Source organism: Caenorhabditis remanei, chromosome II (genome assembly GCF_010183535.1).
Source record: "Caenorhabditis remanei strain PX506 chromosome II, whole genome shotgun sequence".
In the NCBI taxonomy this organism is placed as follows: domain Eukaryota; kingdom Metazoa; phylum Nematoda; class Chromadorea; order Rhabditida; family Rhabditidae; genus Caenorhabditis; species Caenorhabditis remanei.
The window spans coordinates 8796160-8818342 of NC_071329.1; the positions used below are offsets into that span (position 1 = coordinate 8796160).

The window sequence follows — 22183 nt, forward strand, 5'->3', positions numbered from 1 at the left end:
AAGTGAAGAAGCAGGAATAACCTTTTGTTTGTTTAAGAGAGGTGCTTATCTTTTTGGTTTGAGTGAAATAAGAAGTGGGTTCTAGTGATGAGTCAACTGATTTTTGGTCAGTCTTTGGGAGTTTGACAAATCTGAATACGGTAGTGACCATATATTTTCTTTGATTTCCAAATATAGAACTCGATTCTTCCGAAGTAATAAATTCAAGTCGGTTTCGGTTTGTTCAAGGAATTCTATAAAACTGATAACTTTCAAACTCAGTTCCTCTTCTATTTGCTCGCTTTTTCTTGTTCCGTATTTCTTTTCAAAAAACCTTTTCTGAATTTTTATGAACTCGAACCATATCAAAAATTTCTCACCTATCAGAATGTGTGACTCTTTTCCTTCAATTCAGCCTGTTTGCTCTTCACTTTTTTCTTGATTCATTTCTCCTTCACCAAGTTCTTTTCTTCCAGAAAACTGATGACGTGGCTTTGAAACTGTACAACTTCCAGTCAACACTCTCCCCACTTTAGTAATCCCCTTTCCGTTCGATTGTTCAGTTTTACACTTTTTATTCAATCCAATTCTATACTATTGGATTGAAAAAATCCTCTGTGATTCTACTATTTTGAAATTCAATCGTCCAAATGGACTTGAGTTCATCTTCATAATTATTGCAAGTTTCTTCCTCTCTCTCTTCCTCTTTTTCTTCAGTTTTTTGTGTTGTCACATACTGCTTCGAGCACCTCTTGTTGCTCTCTTCTAGTACATACTAGTCGTCGTGACCCCTCCTCCAGAAGTAGAAGAAAAAGAAGAAGAAGACGTTAAAGAAGAGAAGAAGAGACTTCTATTCTTTTCTCACCTTCTGCACTTTCCGAATATTTTACTTTTTGTCGTCTGCTTTTCCGGTGCCCCTCAAGACTATGCAACTCTCTGAATGATGACTGAACTCGAATCGTTCAACAGTAATTATCTTCATCTTCTCTCCGAAAAATGATTTTTTTTGAACTTTTGTGTTTTGTTGGAGATTTTTGAAATCTTGAGGTTTTTTTTCTTTCAAACATCTAGATCTAACCGACCAATTCAAACTAAAATGACTGGATACGGAAAGTTTGTTATAAAAAAACCTTTGAGATAGCAATCCGCTCGATTTTGGAGCTGTTTTTTTAATGATTGATCTTTTTTTTCCGTTCCAATAGATTTTTTGAAATTCGGTGTTTTTGAGGTTTACATGACTTCCTCCATAATTCAGAAATATAAATATAAAATAATTTTTCAGGAATTACTGTTGTCATGTTAATCAAAGACTTCGACAGATATGACCGAATATGCAAGAGTACTGTATTCCTTCTAATTGTACAATTAATCTGTAAATTTTTATACGGATTTTTTTCAAGTGTTAAAACATTTTGTTAAATTCGAAACTCAAATATCCGCAATTTACATGATCTATCATTCTGATCAAGAAGTCCTATTTTCTGATTAAAAAGTCCTATTTTATCCGATTCTTTTCCAAAAACTTCCATTTTTCGTCGTTCGTACTAGATTCAATAACTTTATCATCATGACTTCAACCGTACAAAACTATTCCCATTCCCTTTTCGAACGCTATGACTTATTCGCTCAAAGGACAAGAAAAAATGGCACTTGTTTATGCACATTTTAGTCACCTCTTCTTCTTCCTCTCCTCAATTGTTTGCCCTTAGCTTCTCCTTCTTCGCCCCTCCAAGTGGTAGGTACCGTCTGCCTATTCGTCTCGTATTGCCACCTTATTCGAGAGCAGATATCTACAGAAACAAGAAGACAAGAGTGCCAGGTGTGAAGAATAGACACGACTCCGCCCATTTGTCCTATTTTCTTGTCTTCTTCTGTTGGCTCTTCTCTCTTTTTCCTTCCGTTTTTCCACAGATTCAGATAATTGGCTCGTTTTCGTTTTGCTACGAGAAAAGCCGTATCGGGTGACAATCTTTCTCTTTTTTCATTAATTATTCAGGTAACCCTTTCCCCAATATCTTCTTCTAATTTGTCCTTACTTGTGTACGAATTCCAAAGCACTTCTTCTCTCTTCTTGTTTTCTTTTACTATTCCAACTCCTCCATCTTCGATTTGTTTATCCTATCCCCTGATGTAAATCCTAAAAAATTTCCAACTGGAGGGAAAGGAGGACCACTTTTTTGGAGCAATCGGAACATATGAGTTTGTTTATATTAGCTAGACTGATTGCTATACACAACGTCTTTCGAATTTGAATTGGTTTAGCTCTGTTTTTTTTGGAGATGTGCTATGTGAGAGACCTGCAAAACTTCTGAAAACACCGATATGGTGTAGATGGTATCAGTGAGTCTGCATACTGTAACTTTGTCTCTAAACTTTTTTCTGGCCATTCTGAAGTCGGAAATTTTGAGACGCAGACGCTTTGATTTTAAAATTTTCTGATTTCAAATTATCGGGAAGTCATTTTCTCTTTCTTTCCCATACCTGGAATCATGACTACCATCTAGCTTTCAAAACCGACACCAAAACCTCTTCTAAAAATGCAAAGTTTCCAAGACAGTCTCTTTTCTCAATTTCTTTTTCCTCCTACGTCTCCATATCTTTCTCTTCTCAAAAGCACATCAAAGACTCCAAAATCAAATTTTCGTATGTTGTGGGGGGTTATCTTGAGAGCTTTCTTCTCTCTCTCTCTTCAGCATGTCTCATCCTTCTGTCATCCATTCGTCATTATATTCTTTTCTGAATGTTTCAGAGTGTCAATGCCCATATCCTCGTCTTCTTCTTCTTTTTTCTTCTTTATCTCTCTTGTTAATTCCAATTCTTACGCAATATTTTCATGTTCTTTAGTTCTTTTTCTCACTCATAAACTGCCAGAAATGCTCTCAAATTGCTCCGAAATTTTCAACAGCTTTTTCTTTTTTCTCTCTTCATCCTCAACGATGTTCTTCTTCTTTCTCCGCTTTTTGCCCATTCTTCTGTGCCCGTCGAAGAAAATGTTGCCTTTTGGGTTTTGGAGATTTTCCACTCTCAAACAACCACCCAGTAGGAGAAAAGTTTCAAAGAAGATTCCTCTCATCAGATGTCTTTTTGACACGTTTTGAACGTCTTCAACGTTTTGAAAAGACATGGACAGAATAACCAGATGATGATGACTTTGGTCAAAGTTTTGTAATTCAGAAGGATTCTATTCTAGGGAGTGTTGGGCTATTGGTAGCACAAAAAATTAATTGGAATCTAGAAAAGTCTGAAAAATTCAGAATTCTTCGTGTAGATCAAAATTTCACACTCTTTGCTGAATTCTGATCAACCTAGGTTCTCAAAAATGTTGACTCAAACGAATCCCATGTAACTAGTCAGCCCTTCCAACCCTACAGTACCACCTTTCTCTTCTTCCTGATTCATTTCCATTTCCTTCCTAAACTTTTCTATTTCCTAATCACCAATCATCCCTGATCCACTCGTGTCCATTTCATTATCCACGCCCTTTCTTCCACCCTTCAACCACAATTGAATCCATCATTCTTCTTCTCCCAAATCTTTCCATTTTAGTTTTTTCCTCTCCTCGCTCCAAAAAATAATGAGCCTGAGCCCTTCGTATTCTTTGACAGCAGCTTCCTTTCCGCCCTTTTCCCGATTGAATCCATTCCTCAAAAAGGTGGGCGCCCCTTCACTTTTTGAGGTCCCAACGGTCATTATCATCGTCCATCTCTCCTCCCTCTCCTCTTCTTTTTTTCTTCTTCAGCTTCTCCTTCATTCCTATTCTTTAGCTTTCGTGTGTTCGATACCATGCCATTATCCTTGCGATGGATAGAGATGAAAGCCCGTCTTTTTCTCGTCACGCCCTCTTTCTTCGCCTTCTCAGACCACTATTCTGACACGCACACGTAGATGCTTAGTGGCACATCGTCTGAAAATAGTGTCCCATCATGAGATTGGTTCTGTTCATAAGCCATCGGGCGGGTAGGCCGAGTCTCAAACGATTGATCAATCTCGCTTCAAAACTCCACTAGTTACTGAATAAAAACTGTGGGATTCAGTACCGTACTCACCAACTTTGAATCTTCAGGCCTTACTCGGTATTGATCTGATCAAAGCTCCTTCCCAAAATTCTTTAAAAATACCTTTTTATCTAATTTTCTCTTCTTTCTCCCTTTATTCCTCGTTTCCAAACTCACAACAATCTGAATACAATTTGCGTTCTTCTCCTCCTCCGTTAGCCAAAACATTCCATTTTTCTGCCTTCCGGACATGGTCAATATGTCCGCCACACTTCTCAAGTGTTTTCTTCTTCATCTCCTCTCCTTCACAACTTTTCGTCGTCCCAACGTCTTCTGATTCATTTTCGTGGAGCATCCAGCAACTTCTTGGTTCTTCTTTGTGCAATTGGAACTTTTTTCGGAGAGGAGAGGAAGAGATGAGAGGATTTTTTCCTGGTAGCGTACTTTTGATTAGATTCTGAAAGCGGAACAATGTCTTGTTTCATTTCTATTTTTATGATCACTTCTGTCTGGACTCTGGATATTTTAAAATTGTGAAATTAAAGCTTTTGAAGGTTTCTGTTCAAAGAATTATTCAAGTTTCTGGAATTTCAAATAAAAAATATATCAATTTCATCACTACGTAACCCACTACACCAACATCTCCATTGTCGCAAATTTACGATGTTAACCTGATTGTTTGTTTATCAATTTCATCATTTTTATGTTTATTTTTCTCCCGTTTCTTCATTATCCTTATAATTATCACCACCTTCCATTTCCACCCGCTTCAAATATCGTTTTTCTCCCCAATTCTGAACAAGCGGTCTGCAAAAAACAGAGACCTAAATAAACATGACCCATTGCACTTTCTTCTCTTTCTTATCATTTTCTCTAAGAACACACCTTCTTTTTTCGTGTAACATCAATAAAAATGGACAGTTTTCCATCGATACGGGTGGCCGTATCGGTAACATTACATTGTTATGATGACCTATCAATCGACACCTTTTTTCTTGCTCTTTTTCTTACAAATACGGTTTTTTTCCTGGAGTAGATCAATATACTTCTTAACTGTTTAAGATACGAATGATCTATTTACGCGATAATATTACTATCAATTCTTACTGTCACTCTTCTACTTTCCTCTCAATAAGCTCAACCTAATTTCAGATAAATGAGTGTTCATACACCAAAGTAATCCAAATTGAAACAAAGGAACACCATCACCATCAACTTCATTTCCAACAAGAGTTCCAGACGTGAGTCTTTTCTGCATTTGGTTCTCCTTCTTTTTTGAGTTTCTTCGCCCAGCGCTCCCTTTCCGATCACAGAACGACTTTCACCTGCCCCTCCTCCTCTTATTTCCCTAAATTCGTTGCTCATTCTCTTTTTATTTTTTCTGAATTATTCATCGTCGATTCGATTCCTTTCCCAAGTTTTTTTGTCCCTCAAACGTTTCCTCGTTTCGAATTGTTTTGGGTGCTCTCCTATTTTGCCTTCATCCATTGGGATGTCCTCTCGTCTATCACCAAAATTAATCGAGTTGCTCAGGTCTAATTTATCATGGATCTTCTAGAAGAAAACGACGACGAGAGGACATCCCTTCGTTTTATTTTTGCATTCATTCATATTTCTCGACGACTTTTATTGGTTTGCAGAGATCTTAGAAGTAATGAGAAATAGAGTCGAGGTGCTGAAATTTTAAGGGAGCTGAAGTGACTTCAAAAGCTCATAGACAAGGTCACAGTACTCTTTTTTCTCTCTTGATACGACTGTTAATTATCTCACCAATCTAAATTATATTCAAAAACAATCTACATATATTCTAGTCTTTCGATCACGCACTTCTGACACATTATCGTTAAAATTACGACTCAATAAACCAAATCAATTTAACATTTATCAGTCTGAATATCTGAAAATGTGCAAATTGTTTTTCATTTAGTTATTATTGATAACATGTGCGTTTATCAGAACAAGAATTCAGACAGCTGAGAAGTGTTAATGTTATATTTCTCTGAATTTTTTTTAGATATTGTAGAGTTATAAGTATAGTGAGGAGATCAGTAAAGTAAGAAGTTTTTGAAAAGTGGTTGTGTTCTGATAGCTATGTGGAATGAGAACTGCCTTGAGTCTTAATTCAGAACCGATGGTTCAGTGATTGAGAATCTGCACTAACGAGGCTGAATCCTGATTCAAAACATTTTTTTTTAATTGTGATTTGATTTAACGTTTTCATCTTAGTAAATATTACAACTATGGTTCGTATCAGCTTTGTTACCAACATTACTGTCACCGGGATCCTGATCCAATCCCTTTCTTTTGAATTCTAGACTCTAGTCTTTCAATATGATCTCCTCCTATACCAGATCTCCATCAATCTCTGAACTACTTCCTGAAACATCATCAAATCAATTTTCTTTTCTCCCGAAAACCAATTCCTCCTCCCACTCAAAAATCCTTTTTGTTCGGACATTTTTGGTGACATATTTCGCAAAAAAGGCTCATAAAAAGGACACATACGGGCACCCGTTTCATGTCTCGGTTCACCCCGATTTATCACTCTTTTTGTTGCAAAAGAAGGTGCTCTTCGGAGCTCTTTTTCTCTCTTGAGACCTCCGATTGATCTGTAGTTTGGCATTGGGTGGTGGTCCCGATCCATTCATCATCGTCTCGTCAGCCACCCATAGACACTTTCCTTTTTTCATGGTGGTGCTCTGGTGGTGGAAGTGTCCACTCGATTTCCGGCTGTTTCATGCATTTCAATTTGTCGTCATCTCCACTCAAAGAGTCACCTCACTTCCGATAATTATTATCATGAATTATAAAATTATGATAGATTTTATTCAAATCCATTAATATTTATTTTCCATGTTCGTTCATCAACTTCCTGTCTATTCCCTTACTTTCGTTCCATTCCTGTCTCACCTTAAAATCCGTTTCCATCTTTATTTCTCGCCTTTACTCACTCACTACTTTATTTTATTTCATTTTTTATTTTTCATTTCGTTTTTCCTTTTTTCTTCATCTGGCGTCACCTTCGCCACCCCAACTTTTTATGGAAAAGGTAGCAGCTCATAATAATATTCCGGTTATTCTCTTTTCTTTCAAGCCCTCAATTTATTTTATTTTCTCCACTTGATCTGGAATCGGAGAGAATCAAATAATAGTTTGCACCGATTCTTCTGACGTTTTAGGACTGTAAACCAACTTTTAACTAGAAAATCTTTAGTTTCGAATTAAAATATTTTGGGATTCGAGACCAATTTTCGGAAATGATAGTTCCCGGGATATCCGGCAGACTTTTTCCGGGAACGATATGCAAAAACTGGAACCAAGATGAGTCAATTATAGACAGATTCAGTTGGAAAATCATCATCAGATTCGCTAGTATTGGATTATAAACAGAGCCTCACAAATAGTGAATTATAGGTTGCTCAGACACTAACACCGAGTCCCCTGTAAGAAACTTTTAAAAACTACGTTTTAATCTACAAAAGTTCAAGTTCAAAGACAAGACTACTGTAGAGAAGGTTTTTAGGGTTGGTGAACCCAAACCATCTCAATGAGTGAGAGAGACAGTGACTTAGGAAACAAGACAAATACAAACGGTTTATTATCGTACTCCCAAAGGTCGAGCACCTTGGTTAGAGAGTTCTTGGATCCGGTGCCATTGTTGCAGTTGTTGGGAGCACGTCCTCTTGATGGTGTAGAACTTCCGGTAGGCGAGTAACTTCTGACGGTCGATCGGTGGATGGCTAACTTCCGATGCTAACTTCCGATAGTAATTTCCCGATACTAATTGATTGCAAATCAATAGCTTACATCGACAGTGACACGTAGCAAAGGTCGTCCAGAAGTGGGTATGTCGCACGTGTCATTCGGCTAGTGGGTTCAACCTTCGAGGGTAACAATAAGTTCACCGTTGTATATTTTAATAATACGTAAGAAAGTCTACAAGTTAGACGATATCAGTTGTGGAAATAATGATGGATTATTATTTCCACGACACTGGGGGGAGGGAATAGAACTTCCATAGTGGTAGCATAATGGAAGTTCGTCCCATTTTCTCTTCAAAATAGAGTTTTTCTCGACAAGACGAGGGTTAGGTTGGAATCAGAATGGAAATTGTCGAAGTAGTCGCTTGAATCGATTGGAACTGAGTTTGATTTGTGTTTCTTCCTTCTATTTGAGTTTTCCTTCATGTTCTGGTATTATGACCAAGATCACGAGTTGATCAGATATTTGTATACTCTGTAGTTGATAGTTCTTATGTAGGTGTTCGGTTATTGATGACTGCAATATCCGAGCCTTTTACTGATTTTGTGAGGTCCTTTTATCGGAGAACACTTGCGGAAGTTGTACTGTAGCCTTCCTTGTCAGTTGCAAAGTGCTCCTGGTCCGTCTATCTTTCTTCTTTGCTGTTCCACTACTTTGGGCCCTTTCATGAAACCACAAATAGGATTGATTTTCGAAACCATCCTCAGAATGTCATCAGTGCGATGTTTCGGTGGAGTTTTCCAGGTGCCATGATGTGAGACATACGATACATCCCCTGGATCTTCGCTGCCCGATTTCTGACTGTTTTGAGTATCATCGCACTGTGATTATCACCGATTGTGTATTGTTTTTTTTAGGGAATTATAAAACCATTTATTTACATGGTGAGAATCAACAACTAAGAGTTCTCTACATCTTATATAGGCAGAGCAACAATTTTGCTTTACTATAGCTTTCTTTGAGTAAGATTTGCTTTGCTATGCGATTGGATATAGCTTCTCTACGATAAGAGTGATGTATCCTTCGAGTAAGGTGATCAGAAGTTTGATTTGAATATACCGTGCTCACGTTCGAATAACGCGGCTTTAGTTGAATTGGTTCCGAGCCCTGCATTCTCTCACCCCACCAAAGTTCGACTAACTCTGGTCGATGCACCATGTTGAGAAGGTTTATAGGGTTGGTGAACCCAAACCACCTCAATGAGTGAGAGAGACAATGACTTAGGAAACAAGACAACATTTAATACAAACGGTTTATTATCGTACTCCCAAAGGTCGAGCACCTTGGTTAGAGAGTTCTTGGATCCGGTGCCATTGTTGCAGTTGTTGGGAGCACGTCCTCTTGATGGTGTAGAACTTCCGGTAGGCGAGTAACTTCTGACGGTCGATCGGTGGATGGCTAACTTCCGATGCTAACTTCCGATAGTAATTTCCCGATACTAATTGATTGCAAATCAATAGCTTACATCGACAGTGACACGTAGCAAAGGTCGTCCAGAAGTGGGTATGTCGCACGTGTCATTCGGCTAGTGGGTTCAACCTTCGAGGGTAACAATAAGTTCACCGTTGTATATTTTAATAATACGTAAGAAAGTCTACAAGTTAGACGATATCAGTTGTGGAAATAATGATGGATTATTATTTCCACGACAACTACCCAAACAATTATTTTCAATCCAATTCCAAATCCATTCCATGTTTCCTTTTCTTCCCTAAACCTCCTTGTTTTATGAGTCTATTACTTCTCCAAAAACGAATAATACAAATTGATAAATGACGTGTCGACACGTTGTTTCCGGTGACCAGATATAGATTAAATTAGGAATCTTGGATTGGGTCGAGTTGAAAAATAAAGAAGACGGAGAAGTACTTGAATCAATTATTCATGCTTCCTCCTTATATAATTATCAGTGAATCCAAAAGAGAGAAGACGTCCTTCGAGATAAGTTATTCAAGTCTGCGGAAATGACGAGAGGAGGACATTCCTCGAATGAGAAGTATTCCGGAACTATCGGGATCATCACTTGACACGTTCAATTGATTCCAGCGTACTCTTTGTGACTTGTAAAAGAAATATTCAAATGAGAAGAACGCCTCTTTTCTCAGTTTTGTTGTTCTTTTCTTTTAGCACATTCACTGCGTTCCGAAGAAGAAGGAGTGAGTGACAGATGAAGAATTAGAAGGAGACAAAACACACCTCAAACTTTTTATGCTTGAATTCTTTAGAAAAAAATAACAAAAAGATAAAGAAAACCTCAAAAAGAGAAGGTTTTTTGCAAAATGTTTAAACCGTTCTCTATTTAGACATATCAGAATAGGTTTTCTCTCCGTTTCAGTTCTCTGAAACCTACATCACATTTATCTGCAAAAAACTGAAACCAGGAAGGGATTCTTTTCCTCTCATTTGTTATCCAGTGCAAAATATGTAAATTCATCCATTTGATCTCCCTTTACCCCCGGTCTTCTTTTATTCCTCCTACCAACTTTCTTCAGTTTCAAAATTATTATTATGAGGTCTACATCCCGACCCCCTTCCTATCCGACCGCCCCCAAAATCATCTAAATTCAATTTTCAAAGTGTCACACATATTCTCTTTCCTTTCTTTCCAAACCAAACCAGACCCAGTCACCAACACAAATTTATGATATGATTCTAGTTAGGGCTGTGTTTCTGCATAACGAACTTTGTCTTCGAATCCACCCACATCAACCGGAAGAAGTAGAAAACATCACCTTTTGTTTGTGTTATGAGTATTCTTTTTTTTGCCCTCTGCCCTTCTATAAACTACGAAAGGTTTCGTGATCTTCTCAAGTTTCTGTGTAGTATTTTATGTCAGTTCTGGATCAGAGGCTCGGTGTTCCTTTATAAAGGTTCTAAACTTCGTGCGGAAAAAGGTAGATTAATAGAGCCCAAAAAGTGCTCCTGTTTTTGATTTTTTAGTCAAGATCTCAAATTTTGTAGTAGATACTGATGTTTGTGTTGCCTCAAATTCCTTCGAATACTTTTATACAGTTTTGATATTTCTTTTAGAAACTTTTGTGCACGAACATCTTCAGAAAGCTAATAGCAAGATTCACTATTTCATAAAACGGTTTCAATTACAATGGCAATACTAACTTTCGTAAAATAAAACAGCTGCTGGTTCTGAAAACTTCTCAACTCTCAGATCTCCGTTTTTTTCGAGAAATTCGTGTTCCTCCACGTGATTCCTTAATTTTCCACCGTGCTCACCATCACATCACTTTCTAATTTTCTCATCTCATTCGTGTTCATCCCATTTTTTCCGTGTTTAGTTGAGTATCGAATCGAAGCACAGTAGAAGGAGAGAAGCATAGCTCGTTCGCCTTTTCCCATTGTCACACAAAAACATTTAATGAATAAAATATGACAGTCAACGACACCTCAGAAGGGCTGAGTAACACTGACAAAAAAGTCTCGGAAAGAATTACTTCTGTTGCGATACTTCGTAGTTTTTTCCTCGTTTGAATGCGGAGGATGTTGTTTGTATTTTCAGAAATTTATATTCTAGTTTCAGAAGTTTCAGACTTCAGCGACTCAGTGTCTTTCTTTTTCGATCTGTATTCCTAAATGACACTTTCTTTATAACTGTTCTTTATCAAACCTGGTAAATGAATAGAAAATGGAACATATTTCAATAGATTTCGGAAAAAATGTGCAGGCATCTTTGATATTTTCACTTTGATCTCTGATTCAGACCTCATGTATCGGATGTGATTATTCATTTTATTTGATTAGGAAATTATGTGATTTTTCGTATTTTGGTGAAAGATGAATTGTCAAAATTAATGAGATCTGCATTCTGAAACTCTCCTGATTCTAAAAATTACCGTATTTTCAATCTCTCTGAAAATCCGATCTTATCATATCACCACCTAGTCAGATCCAGATATCAAGTATTTTTCCAATTTCCAGCTTCCTACTACCCTCCAACACCTGAATCAATGATTTTATTTGATTCGCATTAGGGTTTCTCCTCCTTCTTTTTTCCTCCTCGCCCATTTTTTCCGGACGCCACCGGGCATTCCTTGCTCTCTTTCTCCCCACCAACTAGAAACAACAAAAAACAAATCTGTGTGAATATAATCGGTCGTCGAGTTGTAAGTGACTGATCCCATGGGGAACATTTCCTTTCTATTGTCCACTCCTTTGGCAACTTTTCTTGCTTCTCCAGGAGTCTCCTAGATTGACGTTGAACATGATGAGGTCCTTTCTGCTCTCCTTCCTCCTCCTCCTCTTTTTCTTTTCGCCACACATACATTCCTGTCATTCACATCACTAAATGGGGGTGGAGTTGTTGGAAGAGAAAAGTGCAAAATGGTCTGCAAGGATTTCTTTGAGAGATCACTTTTATATCCTTTTCAGTTATGGAACAACTTAAAGAGCATTTTCTTTTGAATTCGAGATTTGTCAAGCTGTGATAATTACTATTGGTTAGGAAATAGGAAATTGTAATTGATTCCAGATTCAAATATGTCAGGAAGGGATATAATCTCTGAGATGAGAATCGAAATTTTACGTTTAGAGATCTATAATTATTTTATTAAATTTAAAAAAAACCGTTCAAGACCACCATATTCAGACATTTTGATACCGTACACCATAATTTCGGAACCTTGGATAGCTTTTTCCTAACTTGTTGGTTTTGATCTACCAGTCACAGTTTATTTCCCAAATTATTAGAACCAGTTTATTATATTCTTTTTCATTAAGTGAGTCTAACGGTGCGGTACGGTTTTCACAACTTTTCTGCACCAAATATTCTTTCCAGTTACGCTAGAGCGCAGAAGTGAAATACATGAATCACAAATAATATGCTGAATAGCTTTCTGCTCTGATTCTGTTAACTCTATCAAATTCGCCACATCACTTTTATGATATTTCCTTTTTATTTTTCCAGTTGTCACATTGTGACCTTAGTAACCAAAATAATTCAAAGTATCTGATCTAATCCATTTAATCCGCCCTCTTTCGGGTCTTTGTTTTTTCTTTCTTCTGACTAATTCCAGTTCAAACCCACCTGTTCCATTTTCGTCGGAAAATTTGTTCTGCAATTTCTTTGTGAATTCATTAGAAGGTCATGGCATGAAACTAATAGTTGTAGTAGTAGTAATGTTGCAATTCATCCTTCTTTTTGCTTCTTCTCTTAACTCTTTTTCTTCTTATTTCTCTCATTCCACGATTAGTTGCTATTTGCATCTTCTAGTCCTCTGCGTCTCTTCTTCTTCCACACTCTCTCCCGCCTCCTTATTCCAATTCCAGATCTAAATGACCCTCACCTGCCCTCGCAATGGTCATTAATAAAAGCAACACACAAACACAACGTTTCTCCTAAATCTCCTCTGCTCACTCTACCTTTTTCTTCTCTTTTTTCTTCCCTTTTCTCAGCTTTCTGCCCCACCGAAATCCCATTTATGGAAGCTTTTCTAAGGCGCTCAGGGGTTGAAAATGTGGTGGCTTTTTAATCGTTTTCTCCTACTTTTTTCTTCTTTTTCATATCTTTTTGTTTCATGAACTTTGGTTCTGTACTCTATATCTCTTTGACCTCATTCATCTCTCAATTGACATCTTTCAGATCCTCTGAATCAACCCTTGCGTCTTCTGTGGTCTTGCTTTAAAATATTATAGTAGCGCGCGACTCGAAGAAACTCAAAAAAGAAAGAAAACCCAAAAATGTTAATTTTATAAAATTCTAAAATCAGCATGTTCCAATTCAGAAACACAAACTACAGTATGAATCGGATAGCGCGTCATTTGAGAAATGTTGCACGCCGAAAAGGCTCGCTTCTTCTCGTTCTCCTCATGATAAATACAGTTCTGATAACAGGAACCACAGCAAAAGAAGACGGTAAGTTAGGGGAAGAGGATGAGGATTTCGGGTGGAATGATGAAGAACCACCGGATGGTCAGAGTATACAAGATGGTGGTATTCCACTTGTTAGAAAAGAGGAATTCACTAATAATCAGTTGTATGCGGAAGCATATCAAAGTTATATTCAGGCATTGGCATGTAAGTTTTCGAATGGAAATATTTCAGATCAAGATGATTCAGTTTAATTTTAGTCAGGAATTCATATGACTCATGCTCTAAATTTTGTAACCCAGCTTGAACTAACTCTTGAATGAATTTTCAGATCCGGCCAGACTAGTAGTCCGTCCAGATTCATCCACGGTAGTAGATGAATCCAAAATTTCATTTTTCTGCCGAGCGGATGGAAACCCGTTGCCTAGTGTCATCTGGAGGGTCAATGGGAAATCTATATCGGATCATAACAGGTATAACTTTAAGTTTTTTTTTTTCAATTTTATCCAAAAATATTTTCAGAATATCTATAAAATCATTATCAACTGGACTATCAACTCTCCGATTCGAACGAGTTTCTGTTGATGACAATGCTACAGTAGTCTCGTGTTCAGCAGATAATGGAGTTGCCAATCCAGTAGTCGCTGAGGCTTCTCTAACAGTTGTTCCAAGAGATAAACTTCCATCTGGATTCCCCCAAATCGAACTTCATCCATCATTGAAATCAGTGGAACAGGGAAAAACTGCATACGTCTCTTGTCGAGTTCGTGGAGATCCTCGAGCGAAAGTTCTTTGGCTTCGAGATTTGATTCCATTAGATATTCGAGCAGATGGTAGATATTCAGTCAGTACAATCGGGAATCCAGGAGCTCTGATGATTCAACATGCAAGAGAAGAAGATCAGGGAAAATATGAATGCATCGCGAGGAATTCTCTGGGTGTTGCTCATTCGAAAGCAGCCAATCTCTATGTCAAAGGTGAGTTTTTCGATTTTCTGTAAACTCCGAATTCGCCTTGAATTTCCGGAAACCTAAAAGCTCGAATTTGAAACCTTTTGCATCTGCAACAAAAACCCAATTATCGTGATGATCTTCTCCTAATTTTTTATTCATTAAAGTTCATTTGGTCCCCTCTTTTTTCTTCTGAATTTTCAAATTTTCTCTCAATTTAAAACCAATCGAAATAGCGTCCAAAAACTGTTCAAATTTGCATTAAAATAGGTTCTCTCTATCTATTTCTATCCGTCTCTCTACTCATCTCCAATTTCTTTTTTCTCTTGTTCCGATCACATTTGCATTTGTTTGAGCATGTGGCATGATATCTGCGCCCTCCCTCCTGTTGGTCACTTTTATTCGGTCACTTCATCTTCTGTTTCGTGATTTTCATGAGAAGAGAAGAGGTGTGATCACAGAGATTTATGACTGTTTTCATCGCATTGCTGTTAGATTTACATTCATTTTTCAAGTTTTACGATCGACATGTTTCTGTCTTTTATCAAAAGCTTTTGAATGCATTTGTTTCCGGTCTGACTGCTCATTTGAGCGTACTCTTCTGATGTCATTTTTTGGGGTGACATTTGATGTTTCTAGACGAATTCTGAACTCTTCGAATTGAAACAAAATATGAGCAAAAAGACAGATAGGGATACTGTATTTTCAGATTTGGTTTGAGGAATAATACGATGTCTCAATCCGAGTTTTGAAATCTCAGTATAGATTATAGACAGTCTCTCGTGAAACTGCAGGTTTATCAAAATCTCTCATCACTTTTCTGGTCAAGCGGATTCTCGAAGGTCAACTTTTAAACTACCGAGGCAATAAGTTCCAGATTCTTTCTGAATAGTTTACAGTTCAGTCATGTTTCTCAGGCACTCAACTTTTTAGACAAACACTATCCGATTGGAAAAACAGATCAGTGTCCACCGGAGTCAATATCTGGTTTACGATCTTTTCAAATTGAGCAAACACTTGAAACTTTTTGCGAATCGAAACATTAAATAATCTGATCCAAAAAAGAGGTTTCAGAATTCAAGGTCTTGAACGTTCTGTCAAAAGATGAACATAATTTCTTCAGAAGATAGTGATTCCTGGGTTTATGCCCTGCTAGACTCAATATTTTATAAACTCTTCTCGAAGCCGCCCGTAAAACAAAATCACTATTAAAACGAACATAACAGCTTCCTCGTCGGACATCCAGACGCCCCATTCTGATGATTTTCCACTCTACACTGTGAGCATCAGCACTTGTAATTGGAGGTCATCTGGAAGATGTCGTTGATCGTCATCTAGGCGCCTCCTTCTTCCCGACATGTGTGTTTTATGTGCGGGCACACACAACACCCGATGACCAGCAATTTCTCATTTTTATGACACCCGGCCACAAATTTCGATGATTCCTTACTCTTTGGAGCTTGCCTTTTCCCACTCATCGTCTTCTTCTACTGATCATCATCTCATTTCTCATTTCCTTCTTCCAGTACTGTTGTAAATTCTCGATTCTTTTTCTTCTTTCTGAACAACAATTAAATTAAAATTGCGCGAAATGTTTGCATATGCTAATGGATCTTGACAAGACAGTATATGAAATGAAGAGAGACAAACACAGATTATAGTGTTTATGACAGTTTACTTCATTCGGTTCATCATCATCTTCATTTCCTCCTATTCCTTCTTTTTCTTTTTCTCTTGAAGCCGTGTTTCCGGTGACACATCTGTTCGTGTCACCCGTAAATCAACAAGTTGAACTACCTTTATCCATTGTTTCTCCCACGGATTCCGCCTGTTGATTAGATGAATGGTTTCCCATTATTTTGGCACATTCTGAACACTCTAGCCATCATTTTGACATTTTGAATGGGTGTTTTGATTAGTTTTCTGATTACAATGGGATTCTTTCGAGAGTCATTTAGAAGTAGGTCTCGACTATTCTAGAGATATCAAAAATTGTTTTTAGGTTTAGGCCGAATCGTTTTTCTAAATGTTTATTTCCAAAACAAAAAAGTTGTCTTATGAAGTTTTCCTGTTTTTGAAAATGTAAACTCATAAAGATGTAGATGGAATACTTATTTGTTTACTTATAGTAGACCTCCCATATTCGCTTTTTTTGAAAGGAAAAACCACTGATTCTTCTAAAAAAAAACAACGATTGCTGTGTTACACGAATAAAAACTGAGAGCATCAGAACGAAATTATAAATCTGTTCACAGTGATGTTCGTTTGAAACAACTTCTCAGAACACTGTCTGATTCCAAATCTGAATGAATTCAGAGCTGTTCTTATCTCACCAAATTTATTATCCTATTCAAAACGTGCTCTTATCAAAAGTTTGCACTTGTACCTATTCTCAAAACACCATTCTTCAGTATTATCACCTGTCCTCTTTCACCTTCTCCGACTCTCTCTGCCAACAAAACACCTCTCAAAGAATCATTAATCAGAGAAAAATGTTGTCACTCATATCTTCCAACAACTCATAATATTGACGAAGACAAAGTGTCGCTCGTTTTGTTTCTCTTTTCTAAAAACACGAATCTTCTTGAGTTCTAAGTACTTCTTCCAGTTTTCTTTCTTCTTCAACTCGACTCTTTTTTTCAATTCCAAAAAGATTCAGAATCTCGATAAGTATTTTTTCATCTCCCTTTTTCTCCCTCGAAACGACTTAGAGTTTCGGTCCATAAACTCGTAGAACATGACCAATTATCTGACTCTCAATCAAATCCTTCCCTCCCTTTTTCTCCTTTTCCATCTTCCACTTGCTCTCTTTTTGCTCTCCACCCCACTTTGTCATCCGTGATTGATCCTGCATCCACTCCTATCTATTCATTCATTCTGTTGCAAAAGTTCTTCTTCTTCTCCTTTATGATTTATCTGTCATGTGTGCCCATTCGCCGCCTCCGTTTCAATATCTTCCTTCTGGAATAGTTTTTTTGGAGACATGATGGAAGACAATGAAGCTGCGGCACGGCGAATAATTAATTTGAAAAAGAAGAGGAGAGTCGAAACTTTTTTCTTTCTTCTCCGACGAATTCTCAAGAAGTCTTCCGAGTGGAAGAAGTGAAGACCCACTCGTTTTTTCTAGCTTTCCGCCGTCCCCAAACTCATTTCAAACTTTTCTCTCGGAGTTACTTTCTGTCGAGAGTTCGGTTTAGAGTATTCAAGATTTCCCAGTAGAATTTTTCTGGAAAATGTATTATTACTTTAGTTGAAAAGAGCTGAAATATAGTTCAAACTTCTCCTGCCCCTTTTTATGTCCCAGCTGATCTAAGTGACTTGTTCTTAAATTTTCAAAAAAGTACATTGAAAGTAACCCATCGCAATGTGAAGCTCATCGAGCCTCTTGTGTTCATATTTTACTGTAATTTCTCTCGAATAATACTAATCTTATCGTCCTATTCCTATACTAAATATACATAATATATCAGCATATTTCCATCTGCCCTTCTCCCCTCCAGAAATCTCTTCAATCGCACGCGTAATCAACCATGCGTGACTGACTACTATCCATCTGTTCCAAGAATCCACGACCATTTACCTCATTTTTTGGTCCATCCTAATTCTTCCTCACCCCTTCTCTCTTTCTCTCTCCTTTTTCTTTTCCATACAAATCTGTCCTGTTCACTTCATCTCAATTACAAATTAGTGCAGTACTTCTGGAGAGATAACGTAAAGTGGAGAGAGTGAGGTACTTCACAAACGTTTGGAAACATTTGTGCCAGAAGAAGAAAAATGAACAGGCGTGCTTTCTCTCTCTCTCTCGGAAGTCACACGGGAGGGTTTTTGATTGAGAAAAATTGGTGTGGAGAGGGGAAGAGATTCTGACATTTTATCATTAATTGAGCATCATTAGTCTGTGTCATTGGCCAGAACAAAATCTATCTTTTTCTTCATCACTTCTGTTCTTCTCGGTTTTTGAAACATTGCTGGGTCAGCATCTGTGAATCTTTTTTCTGATTTTATAAATTCCATATTGAGTAGTTTCATGTGATCTCAATAATCCCTAGCATCCCATCCGTTGCCAAGTATTGAGACTACTACTAAAGTCACACCTCTCCGTTGTTTTTTGTGCTCTCAAAAACTACGAAGCCCTTCTATTTCTTCCTTTTTTCAACTAACAACACTTTCTTCTTTCCTCCTCAGGAAGGCGGGTGTTCGGTTACTAATTCCCTTTCCATGCTGGACGGAGGACCCCTAATTCCTCTTTATTTTCTCAAGTGTATCCGAGATTCTTGTCACAACTACTCGCTTCTTTTTCTACTTCTTCCCTTGTTTCCTACGTATTTAATTCTTATCTTTTTTCATATTCTAGACAATGAATTAAAACACAAAACACGCTTCGAATGATTCCTTCAATTGTGATATTTCTGTTGGCGGTGGCTGGGAGTTGTTCCGGTTTTCTCGACAACACCCTACCACTGTATCTCTTCAAAAATCTAGACACCAAAGAAACAAGCACGGTTCAAACGAGTTTGGTTGCTGATAAAGGTTTCATATTCTGCTGGAATTTGCCTGGAATTTGGTGGTGGGCTAAAATATTCATTTAAAAGTTCTAGACCATCACTAGATCCAGATAAACTCCAAACCTCGAGCTCCTAATAATAATCAAGATAACTTTCAGTTCGACGTGTACCCCCCTATTTCTCCTATAAATTAGAACGACAGTATGTAGTCGGAGTCGGTGGAAACATCAATTTGACATGTGTTGCTGTGGGTTACCCGATGCCACGTGTCTTTTGGAAGAAGACTGATCTAAGTGAGTCTTACGGTATGAGAAATAGTTGCAATTGATGATTTCAGTGGTCCTTGACGATCCATCGACAGCACCAATCGGAAAGAATGTACTCACGCTGACTCACGTGGAATCCACTGAAAATTTCACATGCGTCGCTGTGAGTGCACTAGGAAATATTGAAGCAACAACTACTGTTATAGCAAAAGGTACGTCATTTCATATAACTGAAATTCTTACAAAACTATTTCTCAGAACTCCCACCAAGTCCACTGAATATCGTCGTCTCTTCCGTGACTTCTGAATCTGTTGTCATCTCGTGGAAACCTCCAAAATACAATGAAGCTATCAACAAGTTTATAGTAAACTACAGACTCAAGTGAGTTGTTTTTCTACATAAATTAAGTTTTGAGTGATGATTATGGGAGTAATTGCATGGTTTGAACTCTTTTTTATTATTCACAGATCCGACAAAGAAGATGCTGCATTGTTTACAAAAGGAGGAGCCGAAGAAGACGATAGTGAAAGGTTTGTCTGAAACAATTACAGTAATCTAGATTTTTGATCATTTCAATTAGATGATGAGCATGGTTTTTTGAATTTTTTGTTTGCAGTGAACTAATTATATTGATGAAAAATTTGAAACCGTTAAAGTTCTGATAACCAAAAAATTCTAAATTTTAGGTACTCTGAGAGTCGATCATCTCGTGGAAAAACTGTCGAAACCCTTGAAAACAGTTTGGTTATCGATGGCCTCGTTCCATTCCAGGTAATCTCGTTTCCTAAATCTGAAAAAATTAAATTTTGTGTTTCAGACATACGAGTTCACAGTACGAAGTGCTGGTCCAGTAGGTGTGGGATTAGAAAGTCTTCCAGTAGAGGCACAGACGATGGCAAGTAAGCCAGCATCTGCTCCAGTCAGTCCACAAGCAAGAAGTTTGAATCGAGACTCAATTCTTGTGAAATGGGGTCCATGTGAACAACCGAATGGATTGATTACTGGATACAAAGTGTATTATACGAACGATGTGGCAACGACTCCGCTTCGACAGTGGAAACAGGTAAGAACCAGTGGATTCTGTTATATGAAACTATTCAATAATTTCAGCATGATGCAAAATCAGATGAATTTATGACAACAATAAATGGATTGGAACCAGATTCAAGATATTTCGTGAAGGTTGTTGCTCACAACTCAGAAGGAGATTCACCTCTTTCTGAATTGGTTACAGTTTCCACGAGGCAAGGAAGTGAGTTTCCCAACAGATATATTTTATCTTATCTTTCTTCAAAATGTTTTTTTCAGTCCCTGGTCAACCTCCGATGTTGAAAATAAAAGCATTGGATTCTCGTCGAATGCAATTGACATGGGACACTCCACTTCATTCGTCTCCCGTCGTTGGATACACTGTTCGATACAACACTTCGGATGGAGAAAAGGAGCTGACATTGACGTCTCCGCACGAGAAACATGTGGTCACTGGATTGCATCCCGACAAGTATTATTACTTTAGGTGGGTGGTCTCAAAATGGAAATGACATATATCATCTCTTTTCAGAGTTGCTGCATATTCGGATAGAGGTCAAGGAGAGTTCACGGAACCAATGATCTCAAAAACTATCGCTTCTAGTGAGTTTTGAATAAGGCATTGATTGCATGAATTTGAACATGGGAACGAAGTTTAAACTGGAATTCCAACACATTTTCAAATTTTAAATATCGTATCATTGTGTTTGTTAGATGTCGTATTGTCCCTTTGGTATATTTCAGTTCCTCTATCGTCTCCAACTATTCTCTCGGGTGCGGCGACGTCCTCGAGAAGTGTCGAAATCCGTTGGAAGGCTCCCGAACAGAAGAAATTGAACGGCGTCTTGACAGCTTATCGGATTAGTTTCTTTCGTCTCGAAGACTCGACGAAACCTCTCGATGATTTCGAAGAATCCGATGAATACGATGAAGAAATGAAAGATTCAATTGAGAAGATTTCTGTTGTGGTACCCAGTGATGTGACCTCATATGTTCTATCCGACCTTCTACCGTATTCCACTTATGAGATTACGGTAGCAGCGTCGACGATGGATGGATATGGACCAGAAAGTGCAATTCGTGTTGTGAAAACTCTTGAAGACGGTTAGTAAATTTCTTTTTTCTTTTTTTCAGCTGGCTCCGAAGAAGAATCGACTGCTCCGGGTGAGTTGGGGGACGAAGATTGGAATTCAGATAACATTTGGAAGGGGAAGGAAAAATACATTACGAAACAAAACGACTCCATTTTTTGGAGAACTCAGAGAGAGAGAGGGGACACAATTCTAAACTTACGATGGAGTAGGAACTACTCGGGTCTTCTCAATTTAGCTCAGGGGAATCTTTTTAGATTTCGAAGTTTTCTTCGATTTGTGTTAGTTACTCGAAATGTGTAGACAGTTGGATTATATTCCCGTGGCATGTAAACTTTGACAGAGTGCAATTTTCTTTCTAAAAATTTCACATTGTCGTCAATTCAGAATTTCTCTTGTTTGCCTTATACAGATTACGAAATTCATTGAAGATTTCATGCTCTTTTATACCCAAAAAAGTGCATCATTCCAACTTTACCAATCCAAAAAGCGGCCATCAACCTTCCGTCGTTTCGTTTTATTCCAAATAAATGGTATGCCATCCGTTTCTGCTTATCGTCATCAATTCTGGTGCACTTCACCTCCTTCTGTCTCCATCCCCCGCCGCTCGTGTCACCCTTCCAATAGGCACCGCCCATCAATCTTCTATCTATTTTCGGAGCTGGCTCCTCCCAGCTGTTTGTCACCACATTGACAAAATAAGTCGAAAAGAGAAAGCGGACAGGTGCGGTAACCTGGTTACGCGTGCCCCTGGGCGGAAAGTGTCACATCAAATCTGATGTCG

General features: G+C 37.9%; 2 protein-coding genes across 2 annotated transcripts; one reads left to right on the forward strand and one right to left on the reverse strand.

Annotated features, from left to right (window-relative positions):
- Nucleotides 1–4128: 4128 nt before the first annotated feature.
- GCK72_005435 (uncharacterized protein) lies at nt 4129–4329 on the reverse strand (the record flags this gene model as incomplete). Its single annotated transcript, XM_053725182.1, has 1 exon — nt 4129–4329. One exon carries the CDS (start codon nt 4327–4329, stop codon nt 4129–4131), a length of 201 nt encoding a protein of 66 aa, XP_053589376.1.
- Nucleotides 4330–13487: 9158 nt separating this feature from the next.
- Nucleotides 13488–21417, forward strand: GCK72_005436 (uncharacterized protein; the record flags this gene model as incomplete). Its single annotated transcript, XM_053725183.1, has 13 exons — nt 13488–13764; nt 13889–14030; nt 14080–14534; nt 19171–19305; nt 19350–19490; nt 19537–19660; nt 19747–19809; nt 19966–20050; nt 20097–20342; nt 20390–20531; nt 20588–20795; nt 20841–20911; nt 21053–21417. The coding sequence occupies 13 exons, from the start codon at nt 13488–13490 to the stop codon at nt 21415–21417; spliced, it is 2454 nt and encodes an 817-aa protein (XP_053589377.1).
- Between the last annotated feature and the right edge of the window lie 766 nt (nt 21418–22183).